Genomic DNA, 27,645 nt, shown 5'->3' on the forward strand with positions numbered 1-27,645 from the left:
TCAGGATGTGACTGAGATGGCTGGGAATTAGACAGTTGCTGGCACTTGTAATGTTGCATGTTTTGTTTTGAAGCAGTCAGATAACTTGTCCAAAACTTTTTTTCCTGTGTTGGCAATTAATGTAACGCATTTATTGTTATGTAATTACTCGTTGCACTAGTTTTTTTGCATTTTCTCTCGCTTATTCTTCTTCTATACAGAGGAAGGTTTTTCCCTTCAATGCTTAGGGTTAAATATACAGACGTTGCTTTTGTATAAGAGCGTAGATTTGGTTTTTACAATTTTATATTGATTTCTAATACTTTCTAGAGTTCTGCCTGCATGGCAGAGAAAGAGGAAGGCAGCTGTCATAGAGACAAATTGCACAGGAGACTCAGTCCGGTGCTAGCTCCCAGCTATTGAGGCAAATGCAATTTTATTGTTCAGGCTGTACCTCCCTTTTCTGCTTAAATTAATTTATTTTTTTTATCTATCTGTATTTATGTGTGTGGATATACAAATATATCTTTATATAAAAAGCATGGCATAGTTGCATTGTTTTTAGATCATCCAAACACTTTTAAGGTAAAATAGAAGCAAAAATTGGGTTGTCACATAGAGCTTTCTATCTGCTTATGTCTTTGTGCTAGGAAAACAAGATGATGTCATAGTGGTACGTACTGTCAAAATTTCCTTGGGACAGACATCTTCTGTTGCCACAAATGGTTATCAATTAGTTTAAACAGATCACTCTCAAGTAAAAATCTTAACTAATCTGAACTGTCTCTCTTGTTTTCTCCAAAACAAACTAGCATTTAAAATTTAGTAAAACACCTCCACTTTGACTAATTATTTGTTGTTTCAGATTGTGCTAAAACTTAACTGCCTTTTGGATAATGCTGCATTTTTTCAGAGGAATAAAGTTCCTTGTTCTTGGCTTAGCAAGTCTGCTTTGATATGTCATTTGCTGTTGGTTTTTAGAGCTGAGTGATTTTGAATTTGGAAAAGCAGAAATGTAATTATGACCCTTTCCATTAAGAGGCAAGGTTTTCTGTCATTCTTGTTAGAAAAAAAATTATTTTCATTTAGAAAGCTTTGATTTTAATTTGTAGTAATGAAATTGTAATAAAGATTTTGCCTTTTCATCCTGTTTTTCTGCTGACTAGGAAAAAATACAGGAAAATGTCTTCTCCCCACTAGCTAAAATACTTGCCTTATTTTAGTTTCAAAGTAAATATGCTTATGATCTTTTGCTAATTACCTTCTGCTCTTTCACCAGCATTTGAATTGCACTCACTCTCCAGCAGAGTCTAATATGCCAAAAATGCATTTGTCTGGGCTTGAGCTGAAGGGACAAGAGTCCGTGTCTTAATTATGGTAGAATTATCTACTTGTGTGTCACATTAACTTAGATTTATTCCCTTTGCTATTCATAAAACAGGGTTTGCAAACTTGTTGTTGGATTGTCACTCTGAATCTTTAATTTAGACGTGCAATAAAAAGGGGAAAATTTGCTTTTTCAGTAAACTCTTGCATTTTTCCTGTTTTGACTATCTGTTGATTCCTCTTGGTTTGGGAGTGGCTTAAATGGTTTTCCAGTCCACACCACATGTAGCTGTTAGTGTTCCATGGGTTTTAAGTTAGACCAAGTACTGTTAGCATCTAAGAGTGTGTTTATGTAATAATGGATGGGATAAGAGTGGTGTGAGAGGCTATTATATAGAGATTTGTGTCTTAAAAGTTATGAAATTGGCTTAAAAATCAGGTCATCATTTAAAATAATGACGGAGGGGATGTGCGCCTTATTTTAGAGCCTTTATAATCTTTTAGAGGAGGCTCTTTCATAGAAGCGAAGACAGCTAGAAAAATTTTGGTTTGGGCTCCTCCCCCCAACCCCCATGATTTTGCACCATCTTATGACTTTCTAACAGAAACATGTAAAATACCAACATGCTAAAAATGCTGTGAATCGGCAATATGAAAGCCAGATTCTGGAGACTGAGATAAAGGTGTAATCTGGCAAGTTTCTTTCAAACTCTTTTGTTGATGGTGTGTTTAGTATTGCCTAGGAGAGTCTTTTGCAAGAAAAACACAGTAATTACAGAAATCCTCCTCTGTACAGTACAGATGTCAGCATTTGTGGTCATTGGGTGTGACTGTTAAGAGAGAAGGACCCTTTGGAGCAGCCAGCCCTTTTCTACAGGGTGGTACTTTGGAGCTGGTATAACTGGCTTCCTCTTGCGGGGCAAGCATAGTGGAGTTCTACACTACCAGCATGCTCAAGGGCTGGTTACTGTTTTTCAGCCATTTTTGGTATATTATGCAGCTCTAAAAGGTGAGGTGACTGCTGCCAAAGTGTTTTAGCATTGATAGGATGAATGGAGTCAATTATAAAGGGTCCCTTCCTTTTTCCTCAGCCTTTGAATAGGGCCTTCAGCAGTTTGGACCTCATTTTCTAGCTATGCTTTTTTCTCTGTAAGGGCGTTTGCATGTTATTTCTGGTTGCTTTTCACATTCAGATATTCATTTCCAATTGCTATTTTTATGGGGGTTTTTCCTCCTCTTAGTTCTCTTTTTTTCTTACTTGCATCATCTATAAATGGAACTGATCATAAATGTCTGTCTCAGGAACACAGGGGCAAGTGCTTTCAGTCATTGTTGCACTGTACTGAAAGTGCATTTGCATTTTGAAAAAGAAAAAAGTTGCAACCCTTTTTTGAAGCAGGATTTTTATTCGTAAACCATGTGCTATTTTTGGTGTGTCAAATATGCAGGCTTCCTGTGTGAAACCGATAGCAAAAAAAATCACAGGAGACCTGGAGCAGTGACTCAGGTCACAGCAGGCCTGTTTGCATGACACTCGTGTCATCAAAATAGTCCTGCTTTGGCATCCTTAAATGAGATTTTCTTTTCCTTTAGATGGTACGTCTGTTCAAAGGCATATTTGATCATAAATAATTTGGAGAAAAACAATTTTCTGTTCTTCTGAGAATATCATACATCTTTGCTTCCTTGTTACTTCTGAACTCCTTACATCATCATCATCTGATTTTGGGCAAGTTGTCAATTTTCATTACTAGAGTCTGCTCAGAAATTGTTTCTCCCTTTTTCCTTCCACTTCAGGCATGTTAAGTCAGATAAATTCATGCACTGATGTTTAATAACTGAGCACTAATCACCCTAGTGCAATATTGATCAGCAGCCTTTTTGTATACAATGATCAGAATGAGTAATAGCTTGCTAGTAAACATGGAGGAGTGGGAGGGTGAAGATGACAAGTTAGCCCCATGTAGAAGTTGATATAGCTTTTCTAATTTCCAGAGGTTTCTAGACTCCATCCAGTAGCGTTATCTTCTCTTTTCCCCCTCCCCTGCTCCAAAATGTTTCTCTTCTTGTTCTCCTGTTCAAGCCAAGCATAAATCCTCCACTTCTGTAGATGGTGTGTCTTTCAGCAAGTGTGCCAGTCCCTCTTCTCAGGTCTGCTGGTGCTGCTGAGGTTGTCCAGTGTCTTATTTTCCCGTGGAGCCTGTCATTTCTCCTTTCAGTTCACTCGAAGCACGCTCAGGCTTCCTATTTCATGGGGGCGTCCTGTGAATATGGCACTTGAAAATGAAAAATGACTGCTTGTGAGTTAATTCAGTTAAAAAGAAGCCAGGGAAAACCCAAGTAGGCAGGGCTGCGGTGTGTGGGTTGAAAGCTGTTTTTTACCCCCTCCTTCCTCCCACTCTTTCCTTACCGGGTAAAAGACCCAGTCTGTGCCTGAACTTGCTATTCTGAATAACCTCTTATCTGCACACAGTGACTGATGCTCACATCCTGTTTGCTACCAGCTTAGCTGAACGAGTGCCCTGAGGAGTGACATTTCTATTTCTGTTGGGTCTGTTTCAGTGAGTTTGCAGGCTGGCTCTCTGCTGCTGCCTCCATCACATGCCTTTTGATTCTCTTCTGTGAATTTGAGGAAACCTGCTCTTCCTTTGCTGTTTGTATGAAATAGCAAAATCATTGTGGGATTTGGAATGGCATCTGGAAAAATGAGGTAGACTTTAAACAGAGGAAGAATCTATATTAAGTCAGGATTCTTAAGTATTTAGACTTTGATTAATGCTGTGCTAATGCAGAACTAGTCTACCCAGGAAATAACATGAATAAACCTGTGAATCCTATTCTTGCCAAACTGTAGGTCTTGATAAGGGACTTACTAGCTTCCTTGGAAAAACTGTAGATTTAAATGTTCCTCTTTTACTTTAAGTCCATAACACCAGTGAGTTCACATCTTATTTTTCTAATGAAATCACTTTACCGTGTTTAATAAACTATCTCTACACTTTCAAATGTTTTACTGGTAGAGGTACTCAGGGAAGCTGAAATGCAGTATTAATTATCCATTCTAAAATACACTTGATTGAGTGGCTCATGCTGCAGGAGTTCTTCATGCCAAACTTTGTTGCATCTGCTGCATTTACCAGTTTATTAGTTGCAACCCACGTAGTCATGCTTGTAAAAATGCAGTCACCTAAAAACCCCAAGACAAACCCCCCTGTAATTGTCAAGTCTATTTTTGAGATGGCTGTGTGGAGAAAAATAATAAAGGGAATCCTCTTCCAATTTTAATGAAGTTTACTGTGAATTAAATGTTGAGGCTAAGCAAGTTCATCTTCTTACCCTTTTTACAAACCCGTGCTTCTGCAGCAGAATTAAAGTAAAAATGGGCGCAAATGTGAGTACATCTGAATTAATGGCTCCCACAATGAGACGTTCCTCTGCTGTTCCTTTTAACTTACTCCACCTTGAGGATGACTTGGATGAGAGCTGACAATGTAGCTTTCTTTTACCCCCTGCCACCACATCCTTCTGCTGAGAAGGACAATTTCTGCCATTTCTCCTTCCCTGACCTTGACCATGATAGGATGCTGGGTGCAGGCTCCCCAGCTGTGGCACAGTGGGTGCTGATGCCATATACCTGCAGGGAGGGCCAGGGACTGTGCTTGCTGCCAGGGTGGACACACTGTACTTAATCCACATGCCACGATGTCTCCTGTTGGCACTTGTGGTACTCCCGTGGCCCTGGCTGTCTCGAGCCGTCTCCATCTGATGTGGGAAGAAACTTTGTGCACTTGTGCACAGATGGGCTGTAGAGCTGCTGCCAGAGACCAAAGGTACAGCTGGGATTGGGAGAGGGTGCTTTTATCACCCTGCAGCATGGCAGTCAGTGGAGACGGGCGGATATCTCTGCCGGGGTATGTAATTTTCTTGCCATCTTGAGACCGAAGCCTCCCCATGCTGGAAGGCTTTGATGCTGTGACTCTCACGGCAAGGCATTTGTGGCCAGCTCTCCAGAAGGCTCAGGAAGAGGTTAGTGCCGTAGTTGGTGGTGCTCTTACTCTGCAGACAGGCCTGGCGAGGGCTTGCTGCTCTCTGTCTGGCCATGTGTAGGTTGCAGTGGTGTGGCTCTCAGCTGGAATTTCTTGCTTGGTTTGGATTACAATAAAAATAAGATGCCAAATCCCACCAGGTGAGGAAAGCCCTCTCCCACAGGCACTGCAGTTCTAGTCCCACTAGAGTGTCCAGTGTTTAAAAGGGAGTGTGCTTACTGGTGCAGCTGGGTTTTGACCTCCCCACAGGAGGCTGGTTTGCTCCTGGAGCTAAACAGGTCTTGCCCTGGTTTGTCTTCATTGCAGAGCCGTTGATCTTACTGTCTAATTTAGGAGACATTTCTCCAGAGCCTTGTGATAGTACCTGGTGTTTGGGTGGAAGGAGAATTGGTGTAAGCTGCTTGCAAAAATGCCAAGTCGTGGTGAAGTCCCAGGTTTTTTTGAGTCCATGAGGTCTGGGCTTATGACATTTGCGCTGTTGAGGCTTCTGAAGCCAGGCCCTGGCCTGATGAGTTTGTGGTGATTTGGGCTGTGTGAGCGAGATGAAGGCTTCACATGCAGTCAAGAGTTGCCTCATTTTGGAGGATGTCTGCAGCATGTGTTTTGTTTTGCTTTCTGGGATTTCATTCAATCAGGAGAAAGAGGAGAGGGAAAGAGAAATGATAGTGTAGAAATGGTGCACAAGCAGAGTAGAATGTATATGTAAGTAGCAGAAATAACGTGTATGTTCGTGGATGTGGGGTAAAACTGAGGTCTCTGTTGCAGGAGGATAGTCATTCTTCAGTCCATGCCTGCTGCAGGTGACAGTGATCTGTTGAGGAGGCTGAGCAGAGCTTGGGATGGAGCACAGCTTTGTTTCTGTAAAGAGCCCAGGGATACTTGGAAACCCCACATCCAGGGAGCCTCTCAAACCATTTATCAAAGTGCTTGGTGTTCCTCCTCAATTCATCGTGCGAACCAATATTAAATACTAAGCAAGGAAAAACCGTATATTAAATAGACGGTTATGGGGGAAATGGTGCAAATCCATTAGCTTTTGTCAGGTCGTCCTTATTTCTGTTTTTATTTGTCACTGCTAATGGATTTAGTGCAACTTACTCCCTCCTACCCATTTCTGCTAGCTGTTAACCCTTTCCCCTGGAAATTCACCCACTGGCTAATTTCATCATTAATACACCAATAGGCAAAAAATGACCTGCAAACCTTTAGCACAGATATAAGTGTTGAATAATTTTTTTAATATCTCTTGTGTGAAGGGTTGTGTTTTAAAATTGTCCCTAGGTTTCCATATCCAATGTAACTATATATTTATAAGAAAAGGCAATTTGTGTCTTTTCCAATTTTATAATGTAGATAATATGAAGAGTATCAGATGACCAGTGAGTATTTGAATGAGTGCACCTCTGATACGAAATTAGCATACCCCACTAAATAGGCTGGAGTCTCAGGAGTTTTTTCCTTTTTGCCTTTGATTTTATTGGTGACCTTGAGAACTTCTTTTTTATTCTTTTGTTTCTGCATCTCCTCAATTTTCTTTTCAATAGAGTAGGGATAATTACACTTTCCATGTATACACAGAAATTCTATAGGCTGAAAGAGCATTATTAATGCTACTTACTGCCTAATCTCCCTCAAAGTGTGCCTGTGATGGCCCCGTCATGCTGACAGGCTTGTCTTCTGGGTGCTCCTGCTTTCCCAGCCCAGTCTCCCTGTTTGATCTTGCACTTTGTTCCTTCCTTGCAGTGTCACAGCCTGTCTTCTTCAGCGCCCGGACTTTGCCTAGCCTGGGGAGGCTTTGGGGGATGTCTGGGGTTGCTAGGCACTAGCATGAAACAAGATCTACTTTATATAGGAGCCAGGCATTGTTTAAGGGCAGTTAATGATTCTGCTTTATTCAGCTGCTTGCAGGATTTCTGTGTGGCAGCCTAATAGCTTTATAGGGTGGTTTGCATGTAAACTCAACAAGGAGATATTTAACAAGCTAAGTATGACTCTTGGAGTTGGGTGACATAATGCAACACCTCCTGAGCCTCTTGGAGAAATCGTTTTATGACGAGAACAGTGGGAAGCTAATGTGGTATGAGATGCACTGCTGGCTGTAGGCAGTCATTTTATGCGAATTTACCTGTACTAATGGACAGGTGCTGCTGTGCTGGAGGAGCACTGGAATAGCTGTGCCCGTGGTGTTACCTGGCAATGGGTCACTGTGGTTGAAATAATGGTAGAGAATTGTTCTAGACCCAGTGTTGAAGCGCCCCTTGCCAGGATCAGGAGCCTGGACTCTAGGGATGTGCTTTGGGTTGTTAGTCTTTGGTAGCAGCTCAGACTTGCTGGGTGTCTAGAAGACATTTCTGACTTCTCTGTACTCATGAGGGGAAGTACTGAGGTAAAAAATTGCTTAAAAGCCCACAAACGTCTTCATTTGCGTAAAACCTGAACACAGTCACTCCTGTGCCTACTGTTTCTTTGCTCTACCCGTAACAGGTAGACAAGGCCTTAGGATCTGTGCCTGTGCCTGTGACACTATTTACAGGGGTCTCTCTGGAGGTTTGGGTGGGAGGCAGGGGTGGGCAGCCTCTGAAGGCACCACTGCAGGGAGCAGGGCCCTTCACTCTGATAGCACACATTAACCCAGAGGTACAAGGAAAATTTCTGGTTATGTCTTGTGCTGGTGAGACTTGAACTCCTTTAATATTAGAAGACCACTGGACAGTGTGCATTTTGGTAGCACTTTCTTGTGTTGCAGGATCTTGCATTGCATCTTGCCTCTGAAATAGGTTGGGTTTTTTTGACTGTGGAATATCACAGCCTTCCCTTTTCTCAGCTGTTACTTCACAGCGCTGGTCTAGCCTCTTTATTCCTGTATCATTGTTTATTTGTATGCTTGGCTTCCTTTTTGTTTTATTTCATTTTGAGACAAAGTAGTCTTTTTCCACTCTAATTGTACTTCCATTCTCAGGGAAGTAACTTACCCACCCAACCTCTCCAGTCAGAAAGAAGTCCCCATTTTGTGACTGAAAGGAGAGCAGAGACATGGAGATGGTTTATGCCGCTGCACCACTTGAGGAAGAACCAGGCCACTTTCCTAATGGCAAACCAGGGGGTTAAAAGGTTGATGGCTGAGTTGGTGTCTGGGGTATCTCACTGAGCAAGTGAGCTAAAATACGAAGAGGTGAGTGTGAAAGCAGAGACTTGGACTTGTGTGATTTGAAGTAATGGATGTTTTTACTTGGAGCAAAATAGGATTTAAAAAGCCCCAACATTTTGTTTTCTTGAGAAATGCTGGTGGGTTCTTGATGCAGGTGGTTTACTTGGGTTGAACACTGTACTTCAGCAATCTTTCCCATCAAACCTTTAATTTCAGGCATTAAATCAACATATGTTTATGATTATGTAATTGTGTTTTAGCTAGTCTCTTCACTCTTTTTCACCTTTGTTGTTTGAGCTGAGCTGTGACAGCTACTTTACTGAAAAAAAAGTTGAAAGTGTGCAGGAGAAATGGATGTGAAGGTTTTGTTATGCTGCATGCAGATATTACTTTAGTTTTCTCTTGGTGTCAAGCTGGCACATAACATTGCCAAACCTTCCTTGGAAGAGCAGGGGAAATTTCTAATTCTCTTAAGTTCATAGGTCAGGAGGATTTTTTGTGAGGGTTTATGAAAATTAAATGCTTAATATGCAGTTGTCACTGTCATAAAGTGTAGTTAGAGTCTATAGTGCAATTCTTAAAGCTGGACATAGAGAATTTCACTGGTCTGTGCTAGAAAAGTTAAAAGATAATGAAGAAAAGCTACCCTTAAACTGCATGAATAGTTTTTTGTAATTTTTATGTGAGATTGCAGTAAATCTGAGGAATGTGTTTTGTAATAATAGGAATCATTGGCAGTGGCTTTGTTTTTCTTTCTTTAAGAATTTCTTAATTTAAAAAAAAAAACAACCCAAAACCAAACAAAAACCCCCACAAAAACTAGCTGACCTCAGATGATTCAATGCTTTGTGTCTTTCTGCAAATTACTTAATTTGTTTCATTGTTCATTTCTAGAGAACCCACTAAACTCATGCAAGGTACAAAGTAAACAGGATAAAGTTTTCCTGTTATCTGTGACTACCCACAAAAAACTATTTCCAACTGGAGAATCTATGTAGGAAAGCAGAGCAAGCAACATTGTCTTTCTTAATAACTTGAAATACCAATGAGCAAAGATAACCAACAATTTTAGACAGACTGGCAGACCAACTTCGGCATCTAATCTTAACTCTTCCTGAGCATTTGCCAGCCAAATAGTTTAAAATTTATTATGTAATATCACTTTCAAGTTTTGATATTAGTATGTTAATTCTGATGCATGTAGATGAAGGAACTACAGTTCTGAATTGGTTTTATTTTTGCAGTTATACCCTTCATTTGGAGTAGCATGATACTAATGTGAGGGACAGGTAGTTGAATGAAAAAGGTGAGGCACTCTCTTCTCGTCATCACTGTCTGCAAGTGAATGGCACATAGCTGGCCTTTGAGTAGTGTTCCTGGTTGCACAAGTTCTCTTTGGATATTGAAAAACCTCTCTGCCCTGGCTGTTGCAGTGCTGATTCAACACAGTATCAGTATCAGTGGTCACAGCAGGCTTGCATTTTCTAGCCTTTGTGAATTTTGTAATCACGAAGCACTTTTTTCTCATAGTGCCTGCACGGCGTTTGCAGACCTTCAAGAGTAGGGACATATTTGGTGAAGGATATGTAATTGATGTTGTATTGTGGAATGGCTTTTAAGTCACTTGGCAGTTTCTCTGCATAGTGCAAAAAGTTATTTAAGCAAGTCATTCTCTCTTGAGGTGGATTTTGCAGTGATTATTGTGTTCCTCTCAGTGTATTTCAGAGCGGAAGGCAGGGGGTCATGAGGTGCAACTGAGAAAGTATTTTACTTCCCTTCCTCCTGCTTCTCTGTTTCCTCACAAAAATGCCTCATTTTTCTTGTTAAATACATTTTTGTTAGAAGGTTAGAAAAGGGGAATTTGTGTTTAGGAGGAATTCTTGATGTTAGTTTGCTCTTCCTGGGAACCAACCAGAAACCCATTTTAATCAAGGCTTCCAGAATTGCTGTCTTGTGGGTGACTGCAGTCTCTTGAGCGCTTGTGCAGGTCCTTGCTGCCTGACGGCCCTGGGCATGCTCTCACCACTCCCAGAGGTTTCATGCGCAGGTGCGAGCAGTCAGCAGTGACACAGAGTCTGTGAAAAGGTGGCTGATGGCTTAGTGCTGCTACATTTGGTGTGGTGCAGACATAGAAGTTCAGAAATGTGTTTCTGCTCTAAAACAATTATTATTTCAGGTTCTGGTCCTGGCTGTAGTTAGTCAAATGGTTGTTTTAAATTTTGTGATGATATGGATAGTTCTATCCTCCAATTCTTTTTGATCCTGTAGAAACACTTCTGTGCTCATAAAATACTTGGACACCTGTAGAAGTTGTTTGGCATTCCCATGGATTAGCTTGGTGGCAAATCTGTGTGAAAGGTTTACTTCAAGCCTGCTGTTGCAGTGTAACTGGACACAATAAGCTCAGGATAAGTATTTCTTTGGAGTAAGAACCTTTGATACCCAATAATCTCTCCATTATTACTTGCAAAGAGGTCACCTCCTGTAACAATAGTAGGTTTCATCCTTGAGAGAAAACTAGATATGTAATGGTGAATACTGACACTGAAAGGTAGGTTCCTCATCACTGCATTAAGGTGTCCTTAATGTTATTCACAGGTCGTGTGTTAACGACTGCAGCAACTTGCACTAAGCTAGGCAGGGACAGATGTCACAGTGGTGTGATTTCAAGATTTGATAGCTTGAGGCTGCAGATGCTAGTTGGAAATGCCCTTTTTTGAATAATAGGAAATCTCTGCCTTTTCTGTTTGCTTTTATGGTTACTGAAGTACCCCTGTAGCCTGCATGACATATTTCTCAGATGGTGTACATCTGTACCACTTCAGCCTGTGTAGCTGCCATATGCCTGATTCATATTGTTGATAGTTTTGTTGAGAAGAGCCTAGCCATGGCCACTCATCCCCCTCCTCATTTGGTAGTGGAGAAGTAAGAGGACAGATCTGCTCAGTGGAGAGCTGTTGTTTGGAGTAGCAAGGTCTTTAACTCAAACTGTTGTTTAATAATTCTCAGCTTGCTGCATAACCTAGGTGCCTGTGCAGAGCTGTGGGGTCACCCATGGGTCTTGTTTTGGTTTCTCTCCTCCCAGTCTACCCCTATGTTGGTGCCCAGCATCTTGGTGTCTCTGGTCTCACATGCATGGCCTGGCCTTTCTGTCAGGGCTGTGTGCCAGCCTTACTGCCCAGCTCACCTCAGCTCTCCCCTGTACTCCTGCCCTATGTTATACTGGTTTTCCCATTCATGTTACAAGCTGCTTTGTGTCCAGCCAGAGTCCTGTTTTTCTTTTCTCAGTGTACTGTTCCAAGAGATGCATGGAGGTGTCACCACACCTCCTGCTGCAGAAGGGGAGAGCTTCCATTCCCCTCCCTGGCTCTCCACACCCATCCCCTGCTTTGCAGCAGCTCTGGATGCTCATGAGACCCTTCATGTGAGCCAGCTTAATAAGTTTAAATGACATCAAATTGTGTGAGCAGAATAGTTTTCTTTGAAGAAAATGACTTGAAATGGGCTTGTGGAAGAAAGGCCAGACATATGCGAGACATTAGGGAGGAAGACAGTGCAGCGAGGATCAGGGAAGCAGCAGGAGATGGGAGGACTCCTCCACCCACTACATCCCTTTTGGGAGATTTTTTTTTAGGGGTCTGTTCCCTTAGGGACCGTCTTGGTGATACTGCTGCTGTGGGAGATATGGGCATCTGGAGCTGCTCCTCCCTGGTGTGGATTCAAAGTGAATGTATTACCAGAGCTTCAGAAGGTAAAATTCGGAATTGCCAACATCCTCCTGAGCCAACATGTTCTGTGGTTCCTCTATCTGCTCCCTTCTCAAAGCTTTCTTTTGGCCAGACTGTTTTTATGGCAATGAAAAGAACAAATCTGGGGGAAAAAGCTGCATTCCTAACACATTTCAAGTCTGTGCTAAAATAACCAGGGAACAAATTTCCTCAAATAAACATTATTTGGAATTTTTATATAGATGGGTTATGTATTTTTTCCCAGCCATTGGTCTTGGAAAGAGCTCAATGCATAATTTTTTTTTTTAATTGAGCTTCAGGCAGACAGTATCTGATACGTAAGACCGGGCAGTTAGTTGTGAGGTATATGGAAGCAAAATCTTTATCATGAGGAGTTTTAATAGTGGGTAATGCTTTTATTCCCAGCTGTAACAACTGAAAGAGCTGACAAGCAGCATTTTAATTATTTCAGGTTTTTTTTCAATTCTACTGAAAAACGACTAAACATTTTTATTTAGATACTAATAGATTGTGTAAAGTAGGATTTAAAATTTTTGTATGCAGTCCACTGGGAGAAAAACTGACTGAACACTGAGCGTACCATGTAACTTTTCATGGCAATGTGTGGGTTTTAATGGCTGGGAAGCAATCAGAATTGTATATATGAGAAAGAGCAAATGTATTAATAAATTGGGATTTAGTACACAATATCATGGCACAATCTACATATATAGTAAGTGACATAAAAAGGACTAGCAATTTCCTAGTAGAAAAGGATTTTTTTTAAAATAGAGTTTTCAGTCATAAACTTCTCTGGGGTAAGTTTGTGTTGCTCTCTCTCCCTATTAACACTTCTGAAATGGTTTACATGCAACTGTAGTGTACTCTTGGACAATGTGAAGGGGACTTGTAGTAACATTCCCCTTGTTTTTATTAACCTTAACCAGGAATGAATGCAGAAGCTGTAACCTGTGATTGGCAGGAGGGAGGTGGCTGTGCCTGGCCCTGGGAGCGTGTCAGGAGGTCTGAAAGCACTCCAATGCTGAGATGATCAGGGGGCTGTTATCCACTCCTCAGTTACTTGTTGCCTGGGAGACAAATGTAATCCAGGGATTTATTTTTTTTGACCCTTCCTTGCTGGTTTTTGATTGGAGTCACTTTTGACTTCTGGCATGGAGGAGGTAGTGAAGCAGCACACCAAGTGTCATAAGATGGAAATTAATCACTAAGCGAGGGGTCTGAGCGCCAGTGATTTCCTTTCCTGTGATTGCTCTGTGTATGGGAAGACTAATGACAAATCTAAACAGAGAGCTAATGAAGCTCTTCCTGCCTCCCAACAGTCAAGAAGGATTCTTAACTGGATGACCCTTAAGCTTTCTTTTTATTCCTGCTCTCTTACATGATTGTAGAAAAACAAAAATAAGTGTCTTAAAAGAGAACTTTACGTGGTTGGCGAGCTTTGCCTTAAACTGCATTTGGTTTTGGTGGTATATTATAAGTTAGCTCAGTTGCAGTGAAAATATAGCAAATCTGCCTTCCCAGTGATTTTTTTTAACATGGAGTGTAATTGTTCTCAATACTTTTTGTGAGAGAGAGTTTCGGTTTTTCAGTGAGATTATTTTTGGCTTTTGCAAGAATACAGGCAAGCCAAACAAATTTATCTTAACTGTAATGAAAGGTTTTGAAGTTACTCTTCACTAGTGACTTCATATTATAAGGCCCTCAGCTTAAACTAACTCTGATGGTTTTGGGGAGTAATCTCTTCCAGGTACATGAAAAGTCTATCTTGGAAGTAAATAAAAAACCAGAGAAGTTTGGAAACAATATATTGTGTTCCAGTAAGTACAAGTAAGGTAGATGGTATTTAAGTGTAGCTTTTTTTCTTTCCCCGGCTTGTCCCATGCTGTAAGAAGTAAGGAATCCAACGAAGGTTTTCTCCTGAAAAAACATTTCTAGTTTTGCACATTGCTTGCTTAAAAGGAAATTTTATGTTCTTCGTCTGGCTCTTGGATGGAGCATGGAAGTGGAATTTGGGAGGTTTGGATTCTATTTTTGACTCTGTCCTTTGCCTAAAAAAGTCACTTACTAGGCTTATCGTGTCAAGTGTCTGGCTCATTGTGTCATATTTAAGAAGGCTAAGCCTAACAACCTTCTTTTGCAAACTGGTTTGAGATGTGTGGTGCACAGCTTCCACCACTGACACCAGCAATGGATCTTTCAGTCACCAGCTGTAGTGCTTTACTGAGATGAGAGTCCAAGAGAGTCTCTCTCTAGCCCTTTGAATCTTGATCTCTGGCTATGCAAGGGCCTTGCTTCACTTCAAGAGCTGGAAGATGTCTTCCCTTAGACTCTTCTGTGGCCTTGTGGTAGGGCACCCCTGGGAAGTAATGGGGGAGATGGGCTTGAACCCTGCCATCCTGAAAGAGGCTTGGCCCCATGTTTCTGCTCCCCCAGAGCAGCATGCAGAGAATGGTTTCTTCATCCCCTCCAGCAGCCGTGCTTGTTTCTGACAGAAAGCTGTTACAGCTCCTGTGGGTAGTGCCACCCCGTCTACTTTTCTTTGGAGACAAGTTTCACATGGTGCTGTGAACTTCCTGGGTGCACCCACACAGCCATCCAGTGGCATTGGGGAAGATTTTTCTCTTCCATTTATTTGTTTTTGTGGAGAATTTGTTGCAGATTTGCTCTCTTTGTATGCTTGGAAGGAGGTCTGTAAGCACTTAGCATATTGCAATGCACTGTGTATCCTAAAGCTGTTGGTGAGGCAGAGGAGCATTTAGGAGGTGGTAGGGCAAAGATGGTAAGTTTTTGAAGGAAACAACTGTCTGTTCTTGGTCTTCCTTATGGCTTAAGAAAGTTATATCCCACTTCTGGTGTGATTTTGTGTTTGTGTCTGGGTGTTTCTTCTTTAACATGTGAACTGAGAGCCTTGTTCCACTGATAGAAGTTGGAGCTGAGAAAAGGGATGATCCTGGATTGAAAAGTGGCAAGAGGTGGTAATGCAGCCTCCCCCACCTGTCCCAGAAAACATCATCATTTACCATAAAAACTTATCTTAATGCCTTGAGAGCTGCCAGTGGAGTTCAGTCAACAATTAGGATTGGTGGGTTTTTTTATTATGCTCAAGCAGACCAAGGTTCCTCCTGAGCTATCATTCTGTATGCTTTCATAGTGAAGCTGAGGGAAAGTTGTTTTCATGTGTTTGAGAACTCACACAAAACAATTAAAAATATCCTCTCAGCCTGACCTCTGATGGAATTGAGACAAGATCTGAAATTTCACTGCTTGTAACTGCAGAATAAATACTGAATTTTAGTTCAGTCTTTACCTTACAGATTGACCACTTGTGTTGCTCTGTGTGTCCAGAAAGGGTAACTACAGTAACTGTTGTTTTAGCCAATCACAGTTTCACAACACGCTTAAATGGTTATGGGCTTTTTTTTTTTAGTTGGTTGGTTTGGTTTGGGTTTTTGGGGTATTTTTTTCCCCTCAGGGGAGAAAAGATGATTAATTTCCTCTTGTAGTATAATGGCATTGATGTCATGTGGGTTGAAGGATAAAGTCCTTTTATTTTTAAAACAGTTGCTGGGGTGTTTAACCCCCTCCTTCTTAACCTTGTTTCTTGTTAGTATAACAGCAAAAGGAAAAGAAAATCACTTCCAAAAAGAAGATACTTTTCTTAAAAGTTTCCATTTAACAGTTAAACTGTAGCTTCTTATTTTTCCAGTATGAGGTGATGGGGAAATTGCCAGATATTAATAAATCATATTCAGTAGTAACAAGAGAGAAGGGGGGAAAGAGCAGCCAAACATTCATTCTTACTTTTTCCCCCCTCAGAAGTGTGATTTAAATCATACAGTTGCAATACATTATTAATGGAGCGATAATCTCTGGCAAGCAAACTATGTTCACTTCTGTCAGATAAAAAACCCAAACCCACTGCTTCTGCTGACAAATACTGCTAAATAAATAAGGCTGTGCCATTAGATCAAATATTTGATTTTTTTTTTAATTCTTTTTTCTTCGCAGAGTATTGGAAAGGGGTCCTTGTGGTGTATAGACCCAGAATATAGACAAAATCTTATTCAGGCTTTGAAAAAGACACCCTATCACCCATATTCGCATGTGTTCAATACACCTCCCACATCTCCTCAGGCATATCAAAGGTAAGAACTAGATGCTTTTTATAACTCTAAATGTTTTCATGCAATGTTGTGTGTGAATCCTGGCTAAGACATTCATTGTAATTAAGTGATGCAGTTTGGAACTGGGCTAGTGAAGAAAGCCCAGGAGTGCTGGCAGCAGCCTTGCCTTATATCCAGGACACCTTACCTGCCATGCCCTTGCCTGGCATCAGCGAGCCTGCAGCCTTCCTGCCAGAGCCACAGAGCCACTTGGCAAAGAATGCCTGAAATTTAAGTGCATATAAGCAAATGGAGGGCACTGAAGTGGCCACTTGTCCCTATTATGAAAACGCAGTACCCTCGCTCAGTGGAGATGGGCTTGTTTTTTTCTCCCAAGAGAAGTACACAGCTGGTGTTGCTTGTGCAGGCGGGAGGTGTCCAGGTGAGCCCTGTATCCAGATGGTATGACCAGCCCTTGTGTGACGGGCACCAGTGCTGGCTCTTGGGGTCAGCCCGGATTGCCTGCCTTGCTTCAGTGAAACAGACGTGGGGTGGGTTTTTTCCACTCGTTTTGCATTTTTTGATCTGGCTTTCATGACAAACGTTTGCAAAGAGAGAGAATCTACGGCTGCCATCCGCCAAGTGAGAAGGCAAGCACTGGGCTTTGGCAGAACTGCTTTCTCCTCGCTGCTAATATGGAAATTCTTTGCTTCACTTTTTCCAAGCGTTGGCAGGGTGTCACGGCCGGGACAGGAATGCTGCTCGTGGCGCGTGTCGCCCCGCACTCCTAGAGAAGGTGTCGGGGGCCAGCCGCAGCAGGGCCCGCAGCAGCGCCGGGACTGAGCGGTGACGCAGACGCCTCTCGTGGCGTCCGAGGTGTGGGGGGGTTTGTTTGTTTGTTTGTTTTAATTATTGTTTTTTCGGCGTTATCGTTGAGGCTGGCGGCCGGGCAGGGCAGCGGCCGGGCAGGGCGGCGTGATGGTCGCCGTGGCGACGGAGCATCTCCCCGGCAACGCGCGGGCCGGGCCGGCGCTGGCGCGTCACGAGGCCGCCGGGGCCCGGCCGCGCCGTTGCCGCGGTAACGAGTAATCCCGGCACGGCGCTGGGAATGGGGACCCGGAGCCGGCCGCTGTGTCGCGGGGATCCCCCGCCTCGCCGGGGGTTCCCCTGGTCTGAAACCGGGGGGTGGCAGGCCTGGGGGTTCCCGAGGCGGCGGCCCGGCTGTCCTGCATGCCCCATGGGCCACTGGGGAAACACTGTCCCCAGCACCACCTGTGGAAGTACCCTCACTACTGTGCTCTGCAGAAGGACAGATAAATAATTTAAATAGTGGATTAAAATCGTAATTTGTACATTTGAACAAAGCGTGTTCCATGAGCCTCGCTTTATCGTTACTGCTGCCTTTTTAAGAGTATTTTAATTATGCTCATACAGATTTATTGAGAGATTGCCATATCAAGTAGAAGTGTAATGCACATCTGACATAGAAATGGAGGGATTTTGATCTCTTCTAATCCCCACAAACAAAAAAATCCGGCATACACATGCAGGTAAAAGCCAGAGGATCTCCCATTTTTTTATGGCTGAAGCAACTGTTGATTCCATGGGCTGGATTTGCCAGAACCACTGTGCAATCTGCTGGCAGATGTTGCTGGCAGGAGCTTTTTCAGGTTATGCTGAAGGAAGCAATGCAGCAGCACTGCTGTGAGCAATACTTGCAGGGATGAGCCCTTAGAGACACCCTGGCTGGAAGTCAGGGAGCCCACAGTGGTGCAGCTGCCCTGTGTCCTGCACAGCCATGTGCCCGCTGCTCTGCCCTCCTGATCCTGCACAGCCTTGGCCCACTACCACTCTGTCTTTGCTCTGTGGGGCAAAGGATGCCTGCAGAGTCTCAGACCTTGGGTAAAACTCACGCTGCCCTCTTCCAGTGGAGTGGGTGTCCAGAACCTCATGGCTTGTTTTCATGAGTGGGAGAGGAGAGGTGTACTGGAAGGTGATAGACAGCCTGGGATTTAAGAAAGCGTTTTGAAAGACTGCCTGCTTTCACCAATGCCCATTTGTAGCTGGACAAATGGCAAAGCTGTCTTCTGAGCGAGGGAAAAGGAGTGGGCTAGCAAAGTCTCAAAACTGAAAGGGAAACTTCCTCTCCTTGGAAACCATGGAATGTCAGAGCTGCTGCGACACTCTTATGCTGTCAAGTAATTTGGAATCTTCCTTGTAACGACTGCATCATAAAACAAAGAGCTTGCGTGACTGCAGGAGTAAATACCTTTTAAACACAGGTATTGTGTTTCAAAGGAGGCCGGTTTTTGTATGAAGAAACTATGGTCTTGCCATTACTTTTAGTTGACTACCTTTCAACATTTCCACTATTAAATAAAACTCAATCTTCACATAGTATTCTAAAATGTTTATTTATTCATTCTTGTACTAATGTTTGGTGAAACATCAACATGAAGCTGGTCTAGGCTATCAGTGAATTTTGAATTAATTCTGGATTGGCAGTTACATGGTATTTTTTTGAGTATATTTCCAATATATTCACGAGGAGTTTAACATTCCGTGTGTGTTTGAAAAAAACCCCAGTAATCTGATGTGTGATTGCTTTCTCATGTGTACAAAGACTTCAGTAAGAGTAGAAAATGTAAATCCAGTCCACCATAGTCAGATCTGCAGAGCAATAAATTGTCATAGTAACGAATTCCAAGGGAAATATTTCTGATGGAAAGGACAATACATATAGAAAAAATCCTTGGATGGCAGGGGTTTTGCTGTCCATCCATTTTACATAGCAGAAACCCACAACTAAGAGAAACTGTCACCTGATATTAATGAAATATATCTGCAACCAGATAATTTGCCAATATTACTTCTGCCTCTGGGAATGGGATTAATTAGAAGAATTACAAGATTTATAAGGGTCAGTTGTTGCGATTCCAGGGGGGGCAAATTGACCTATTGCTTGTCTTTATCAGATGTTTTAAAAGAATAAAGATGCACAAATGAATCACATGTTCTGTTTAGTATCTGCGTAAGCAGCTTAGGGTTGAATTGAGCACAGAGTGGAGGAATGCATTATAAAAATATCCCAGGCAAGATGATCACCAAACACACAAATTCTCCTTTTCTGAGCAGAGTTAATTACCTCAGATAATTTAGCTTCCTGCATAAGCCTAAAAGGGTGGACCTTTTATGAAAGAGTTTTATGATGTGAACACACGTTTGGATGGCTGGGTCAGTTTATACCAGTACCATTTGAAATAAAACATAACTCAAACCAGGATATTTGGGTTACATTGAGTTCCGTGCATAGAAGACTGTAGTTTCTGGGAAAAAGGCAACCTTGCTGTGTTTGTACATAAGAAGGAACTTCAGACTTCACTTGTGTGAATTGCTACTGCAATTTGGGGCAAAGATTATCTGTAAGCTGGAAGAAGAGAAGAAAAATATAGCAAATTGAATTATTTAATTTTAATTGGTTTGGATGTGTATTCCTAAAAAACAACACTCATGCCAAAAAACAAACAAAACCCCTTGGATTTTTATCTGTTTCTTCTGATTGAAGTGTATGTCATGAAGTGCAATTTATGATAAATTTCAAGAGTGAACTGACAGCGATACATATGGTTGTTAAAAAAACCCTTTCTCCTTGGTGCGCAAAAATAGTACTTTAGTCTAATGTGTTTCTTTTTAAATATTTACAATTGTGTTGGCAATAGCAACCTTGAAATATTTGTAGACACAAACTTGGTTAAGTAAATATACAAGTCAGTGCCCTGATATTTCATTTATATGTTTTATTTCCAGTTTCCTGACTGTAACTGAAGCGTGGGTGGGATTTTCTCTTCCAGTAGCGCTTAGAGGGGATCTTGGAATGGATTTTTCTCTGGCTGTATTACATGGGCCTATTTCTCAATTCTATTTCTCCTTCTGCTGCTGAAAAGTATCAGAAAATGTAATCTAAAATAACAGAAATTATTAGTTTCACTGAGCAATAAAAAATCTTTGAAGATTAGGGTGACCACCCAGGAGTATTCTAGATCCCTTTATAGACTTGTGGATAATCATTTCATGGCTTTTCATTTTTTTCCAGAGTTTTCTGTTAATTGTAATTTGTTAGAGCATTGGCAAATGTTGACACATCTGCCCTATAACTGATGCAATTGCCAACATACCCAAGATAGAAATTGAAGAGGTGTTTCTTTTGTGTGCTGCCCCCCCAACCTGCCTGTTCATAAAGGCTTCATTGAGTTCCTCAATAGTTTGCTCCTTCCCATTGGAACAACTCCTTGGGTGAGCTTGGTTCTGCTTCAGGAAGAATTGAGATCCCAGTTAGTCCTGAACTAGATTTGTGCTTGACTTTGGATATGAAGTCCACCTGTGCACATCAGAGCACTCCTATCAGTAAAATGCCTCCTCTGGCGTGCATCACTGCATTTCAGCTGGGCTGCCTTCTGTAGAGAGGGCTTGAGCCTTGCAGGGCTGAAACCGATGGGAAAACATGTAGCAAGAACTCACCTGCAGCATGGTTTTGGTTCTTGGAGGGCAGTCGATGTATGTGGCATCTGCTGGTGGTTGGTGGAGCGGATGCTGCCGAGCCATCCTGCTGCACTGCTGGACTCCTGACCAGTGCTGCAGTCTTGGTGATGGGGGGGAAACAGGCCCCACAGGGAGTCAGCAGAAAACCACCTCTGCAGCTTGTGTAGTCACTTCCCAGAACAGTATTTCATTTAAATGTGCATGGCTTCATCATCTAGTTTTCCATTCCCTTTCCCCTGTTGAAGTGTAGGTACAGGGGTGGGCCAATGGATCACAGAGAGCCTGCAGGTATGTGAGTGACTACATGTCTTATGAAACATTGCTAGCCGGGAATTTAAAACATTTAAAGTGGCTTCTGTTTTATCAAATTTAGTCTCTTTATCACTTTTTGCTGCTGCTGGGTTCCAAAAAAAATGCCATGAGCTCTTTCGACATTCTTCACTTATCCAGTGTCTTGTCTTTTGATACCTCCTTCTGACAAAAATATTCTTTTTCTGGAGACAGAGATTAAGAAAAGTGGACTTGATGATTAGGGTTAGGGTTAGGGTTTTGAGATTTATTCATAGAGACACAATGAAAAGTTCATGAAACTTGGTGGCTAAAGCTGTATTCCTGAAAATCCAAGATTCACAAATCGCTGTGAGAAAGTGATGGCCATCACTGTGAGCCCTGTGGTAAATGGCAGGAGAGGTGGCCTGGGCACACTTACATTTGCATTTTGCCTATTTTGAGACTAAAGACACACAGTCTTAGTGCTGTCAGTCCTGGCTTTCTGCTTCCATCTCAGCAGTACGAGCCCTCCCACGTGCAGTGAGGAGAGTGAGGGGCAGTCCTGTGGCAGGAGCTCCCAGGCAGTGCCTGTGTGGGGCCCTCGCTGCACCCCCACCCCAGGTCCCCCATGCCCCCTGCACACTGCTGCAGCAAAACCTCCCCCAGCAGTCACTGCCACATGCTGTCGGGATTAGGTTTGCATAGAGCCCCCTCAGGTTGGGGAAGGCTGAAGATGTTACAGGGATGTGAAAGAGACACGTGTTCCCCACCGAGGGCAGCTCTTGGCTGCTGAGGAAACTGCTGTTGCTGGAACAACTGCTTCAAATATTTGCAGGTTTGATTTTACTGTCTCAAGCTTCGACCTTTCGCAGTTGCTTATTGAAGCTAAATCTGCATCAAAGTCAATAGTTGTAGGTTATCATACTGGGCAAATTATAAGCATTCTTCCTATCTGTACACTTTATAAGTTGAGATCAGAAATTATCTTCTGTGGCCATTTAGTGAAGCTGGTGAAACGATTTTTACCCATTCGCTGAAAGACTCTGCAGGGTGTCTCACTGCAAGAAAGAACTTAGAAAAGGAATTAGTTGGTTGTCCTTTGCAGTCTGGAAACACAGATTTAATTCTGTATTATTGTTTTTGCTTTCAATAGGAAATGAAGCTGACCATAGAGCAGTCTACTAGTAATTTGTGTGCATGTTACAACCACTTTATCAAGATTGACCTAGATATTTTACTTCCTGGGCAGAGTAAGAAGGAGTTTTCTTCTCTTGGTGTGGTGTTAAGGTGGAGTCTTTGGGGAATTTTTGTTTTGATATTTTTGTAGTTCAGAGGTCTCAGAGAACACAAGTTCTTCCAAAATGTGCCCTCTGCCACCATTGCATGTCTTGATTTGAAGAGCATCTATACTTTGGAATTATGCAGCTTTATGTCTGTTTTCTGGCAGGTTAGAGAATATTGGTTCAGTTTGGTGCCAGGTGTGAATAGCAAAGGAAAAGAGAACTTTTGCTTGAGTGAACGCACTGATAAGTGCATATATATTTGAGGATTTGCCAATCCAGGACTTGGTTTCTAACATATTCTTATCAGCTCTCTAGCCATTAGACTTCTGTGATAGAGGAAGTGATTGAGCATAGTTTCAGAAAACAAAACAGATCGACTCTTACCTTTTAAAAGGTGCTTATTTTTAGTATCTTATAGTATGAGGGAGGTGTAGGGGACAATGATAAGTTGGGAAAGGTGGCTACAGATCCTGGACAGAAAAAGAAGAGAAGAAAGTCTGAGTCTATCATCTCTTTCACACAGCAGTTTCATGCATCCTTTCCGCAGCATCCTCGTGCTCAGCAGGAATGGCTGATGGAAATACTAATAACCCTCTAATCACATCTTCATTCCTCTCAAAATTAGTTAAATGCTTCTGAGCCTTCTCAGCTGAGATGTTTTCAATTCTTTCTCATTCATACCCACTAAATAGAAAAAATGTCGTTTCCCATTTGCCAAATACATGAAGATTTGGTTGAGTCTTTGTTTTGTCTGCACATGTGTAGACTTTTGATAAAGTACTTCAAAGCAACATTCTTAGCCTTTCATGTTTCTCTAGATGCCAGGCAAACAAACCAGGTCTTTGCTTTGTTGTTATTTTTCATAGTTCCATTTGTTGAACAGTCTTCCCAGTTACTTGGCTTCTTAGGCTCTTTTTCCCCTCCTCTGTGCCTTCTGTAGATAAATATAACCGTATTCCAAAGATAACTTGGAATGGTACCATAGATATTTCCAGTCAGTCCATGGGAAAAGGAAAGTCTAGGGATGTGTTTTGAAATTTTTGTTACTTTGTAAAACCCTCTCTAGCTCTGGGTATTTCTCTATGAAAATTGTTAAGAGTGACCTCATTGACTTAGTTACTGTCTTCAGAAACTTGAATCACGTGAGTGCTGTGCTTCTGAGACTGTCTTCTGCAGCTCTTCATCCCTCTTTTCTGTCCCCCGAGTGTGTGCTGTGCGTTGAGAGCACGGGTTGTGCAGTGCGTGCGTCGCATGGTGTAGCAAAAAGAGAGCCTGGGGGACACCTCTCCTTTGGCTGCTTGGCAGTGTGAGTCCATCTCTCACCCTTCGTCCCATTAATAACCATTGCATTGCTGTAACAACTGCAGCAGTTGTGTGGGTGGGGAAGCCTGTGCAGTGTTCAACAACAGTTCACTGAAGTTTTAGTAGTTGAAAATTAAGGCTCAGGAACGAGGGTTTGTGTGATGAACAGTGGCTTTCATGAACATCGTGTTTGCTAATCATATAATATTACCATAGTGGAAATCATTTGACTTTTGCGTTTGAAAACACACCCATGAAGTTTGAGAAGCTGCAAATAGTATCATAGTATGTCACATTTTACTGCTGTTGGATTAAGAAAAAGTTTTTTTATTTCCAGAACTCAAGTTAAATTTTTAAATTTAGTTTTAATTACTCTCTTTTTTTTTCTTCTAGATTTTATTCACTTCTCTATTATCTATTGGACCTTTCTTTGCTTTAGTGCCTGTATAAAGAAAGATTGACAGGGAAGGTCACCTTATTTTTAGTTCTGTTGTAAGACTGACATTCACAGAGCAGTGTCTAGTGTCTTATTAATAGTAATAAACATTCTGTGAATAAAAATTGTTTTGATTAATTGAGAATCTTTCAAAGGTAGGTAAGGGTTGGCTTTTCTGTAAAGGTTATGATTTTAAGACATTTTACAGTTTAACTTCTCATTGTTTATTTAATATTTGTTTAAACAACAGTAAAGTGCATTGGCTATTTCCAAGAATTTTAGCTCTGTCTTAAACAAAAACCTGCATGGACCTTTCATCCTTTCACCTAGCATTTGAATATATATTAGGTAATAGAGAACATGTTTTAACACAGGCAGCTGTTGCAGTTTATGAAAAACTCCCAATATTTGTGTAAGCAATTTGTTCCATATGCAATGTTCCACTGAGAATATCAGTTCTGCCACAGGTTCAGAGGCTTTGGCTAAGGGAAGAGGCCAAGCAGACTTGCTTGGCAGCTCCTTATTGTCTTGTGACAGTCCACTAGAGTCCAAGAGTTGGAGGAACTGACTGCAGGTGACCCATCTTCTCCCCAGGTCATAACAGAAGGTGACAGATAGACCATAAAAATGCTGATTGTCCGTAGAGAAATATCCTTGGAGATGAGCATTGCTAGTGAGAATCAGTTCCTTTTCTCTCTGCATGACGTTAGTGGGAAGCAGAATGTAAGAGGGACAGGTTTTGTTGCCGCTCACAGTGTGACTGTGGAAAATCCTAACAACGGGGATCCAGGTGATCGAGGTGGCCCTTCTAGTCTTGCATTACCCATCGCAAGTGCAAAACTGAGCTGGGTAGTGAACCTTCAGCCTGGGCTCTGGGTCAGCAGGCAGAGAGTTGGAAGACCTTGAACTTAAGGGGAAGGTAGACTGACCTTCAGACCTTACAGGCTGACCAGCTGGTCTTTGACCTGAACAAAATCCTCTGATTTCCTTATCTTCCAGTCATAGGGGGCACCTGCATGCTGAGCTGGGCTTGCCCCAGTAGTGTTTCCAATTACTTTATATATATATAGTTAAAAGAAAAGTGTAATTGCATTTCATAGGTGTCTCCGTAATCTCTGCCTGTGTATCTGACCCAGTATTTCTCAAAGTATCAATCAGTCTTTCTGTAAATTATTTTTTTTTTAAAGCACAGATGTCCTATTTCTTTAGTAATAATGTATTTTAAGATAAAAAGCTTGAAACAAGTTTCAGTGGATTAGTCTTTTTGAATATTTATTAGGCAATTCACTTTTTCTGGGGTACTTAGAATATCCCAGCATATAGATGTGTATATACAGGATACTGTGTGGCGGTAGTGTAGTAACTCTCTCTTCAGTTTGGTATGCTTTATGGGGAATTCAGGTTTTTTAAGCTGTTTGTTTGAATAAAGTAAGTTTTGGCATAATTTTGTTTGTTAGTATTTGAATGCTTGAATCGTGATTTTTGTCATCATCAGATGTGACTTAACTTCTGACACCATAAAGCCTCAGCTCAGGTCTGGTGTCACATGCAGGTTGTGGTTACTGACGATGTTTTTTCTGGCTTTTATAACTCCATCGCCATGACACATGGGTATCTGTTGTATCCAGTTTTTAATGTGTGTGAATCTGCCCTCTCTATGATCCTACTATGTAAAAGTGATATTCCTCCTATTTTGATGGAACTGTGTTTCATAGAAATAAAACATGCAGGTTTTGCTATACTTGTTTTCATTCACAGGAACTTCCATGGTTCAGATGAATAAAAAAAGAAAAGGCTTAAATGGTATTAAAATCTCACTCTGAACTTTTGGAACAAAACGCGTAGAGTCTTTTTTAATACTAAAACTTTTTTACACTTGTGTTTGAAATTTTGGCTTGGAAAAATCAAGCTGGTTGTTTCATCAGAATAAACTACTTATAAAAAACCTGATTTTTGGAGGAGCTGGAGGATCCTTAGTGGAGAATTTTCCATCCTCCACACAGTCCTCTATGACTGGGATCACAGACTGTTTTTCACATGTTCACTTGTTCATCCCCAGGTAAAAAGACGGGAGGTGAGATGTATGTCTCTTTGCCTGTCCAGTGTTACAGTGGCTTGATAAAATGATTGTTCCCCTTTCGAAACAGAAGTGCTCAGCACTTGCACTTCTTGGTTTTGTTTTTTTTTTTTTCAGTAAAGCCCTGATGAAACTCTGAAGGTTATATTTGATTATCTGGACTGTATTTTTTCACAGATGTTTTGACCTTATTTTGGGAGCCCCTCAGTTTTTTAAAGAAAATCTGTCAAGCAGTTTTAGTACAGCTAAAGATAATGAGAATTTGGGGGCTGTGTTTTACATAGCTTTCAAGAAACTCTTGCTGGCTTTCTTAGCATTCCAGTTGACCCTGAGCGCAGTCTGTATGTGTGAGGTGCTGATTGATGGCATTTGTTCTGTTTCTGAATTGTGAAACTGTTTGTAAAATGCAGCATTTGCCTTTTTTTTTTTTTTTGGCTACTGGTTAAAAAAATAGGGGTGAGAAGGTTAGGCAGGGTGTAAATTACTTGGTGGAGCATGGTACCACAGGAGAATGCTGAGGATAACGATTAAGCAGTAGTCCTCCAAAAGGTGGAATTCTGTTAAACTGTGTCCACACCTAATATAAATACATCTGGAAGAGGATACTAATCCTTGTGAGACTTTTAGGTTTAAATCAATCTCTCCAATAGTTCAAGTCCACATGGGCTGTAGTAGCAAGCACAGATTTCTTTATGTTGCTCTTCCACTTTCTGTGAAACATTAATCTCTGCCGCTAGGTCATGGAAACCCTGGACTAACCAGGCTGTGGGTTTCATCGAGTTTAGTTGTTTTCATGTTATTATGCTTTGGATAAGATTCCCCATTTTGCATCTGAGGCTTTTTTTCCCTATGTCTGTGTGTGGTTTTAGTGATAAATGTGCAAACCTCTTGGCGTTTCAGTGCACAGGTATGTGTACATACTGCAGTGTGCTTTTTATGTCAAAAGGCAGCCTGGCCGCCAGGGAAGCTGCTCTCTCTTGCACTTAGAAACAAAATGTACTGTTTTAGAGCAGGTGACCTATTTTCATTACAAAAGAGCGAATACTCAGAGAACAGTGATAGGAGAATTACTTGAGACAACTCATCTGAAGTGGGTTTGTGTAAGCAGTTTGACTAGCAAACACATTAGAGAAGTTAATTTTGTTGGTGAATAATTTGGAGATACTAGAAGAGGAGCATGGGTAGGGTGCAGCCCAGCTCTCTGTGCAGGGTAAAGTTGGTTAGGTTGTCATATATACCTGTGTATCTGTTTATAAGGGATCATGGTTTCTACCTTTGTGATTTAAGATCCTTTATTCTTTTGTGAAAGGGGAACGAGTGAAGAGATTGGCCAACTCAAATATGAGTGTGGATCAGTTTTATAAAAGATCTTTCTTTCCATCCTGAC

The 27,645-nt window shown here is 41.6% G+C and overlaps 1 protein-coding gene across 7 annotated transcripts in view; it reads left to right on the forward strand.

Moving 5' to 3' along the window:
- Positions 1–27,645, forward strand: part of FOXN3 (forkhead box N3) — a 208,259-nt gene that overhangs the window by 85,561 nt on the left and 95,053 nt on the right. For all 7 annotated transcript variants that reach the window (XM_039382806.1, XM_027738698.2, XM_027738716.2 and 4 more), the window contains exon 3: positions 16,257–16,393. In XM_039382806.1, the coding sequence (XP_039238740.1) occupies positions 16,257–16,393 (137 nt within the window). The remainder of the gene's footprint in view (positions 1–16,256; positions 16,394–27,645) is intronic.

This window comes from Pipra filicauda, unplaced genomic scaffold, assembly GCF_003945595.2.
Source record: "Pipra filicauda isolate LSUMZ 115617 unplaced genomic scaffold, ASM394559v2 scaffold283_size971201_pilon, whole genome shotgun sequence".
NCBI lineage: Eukaryota > Metazoa > Chordata > Aves > Passeriformes > Pipridae > Pipra > Pipra filicauda.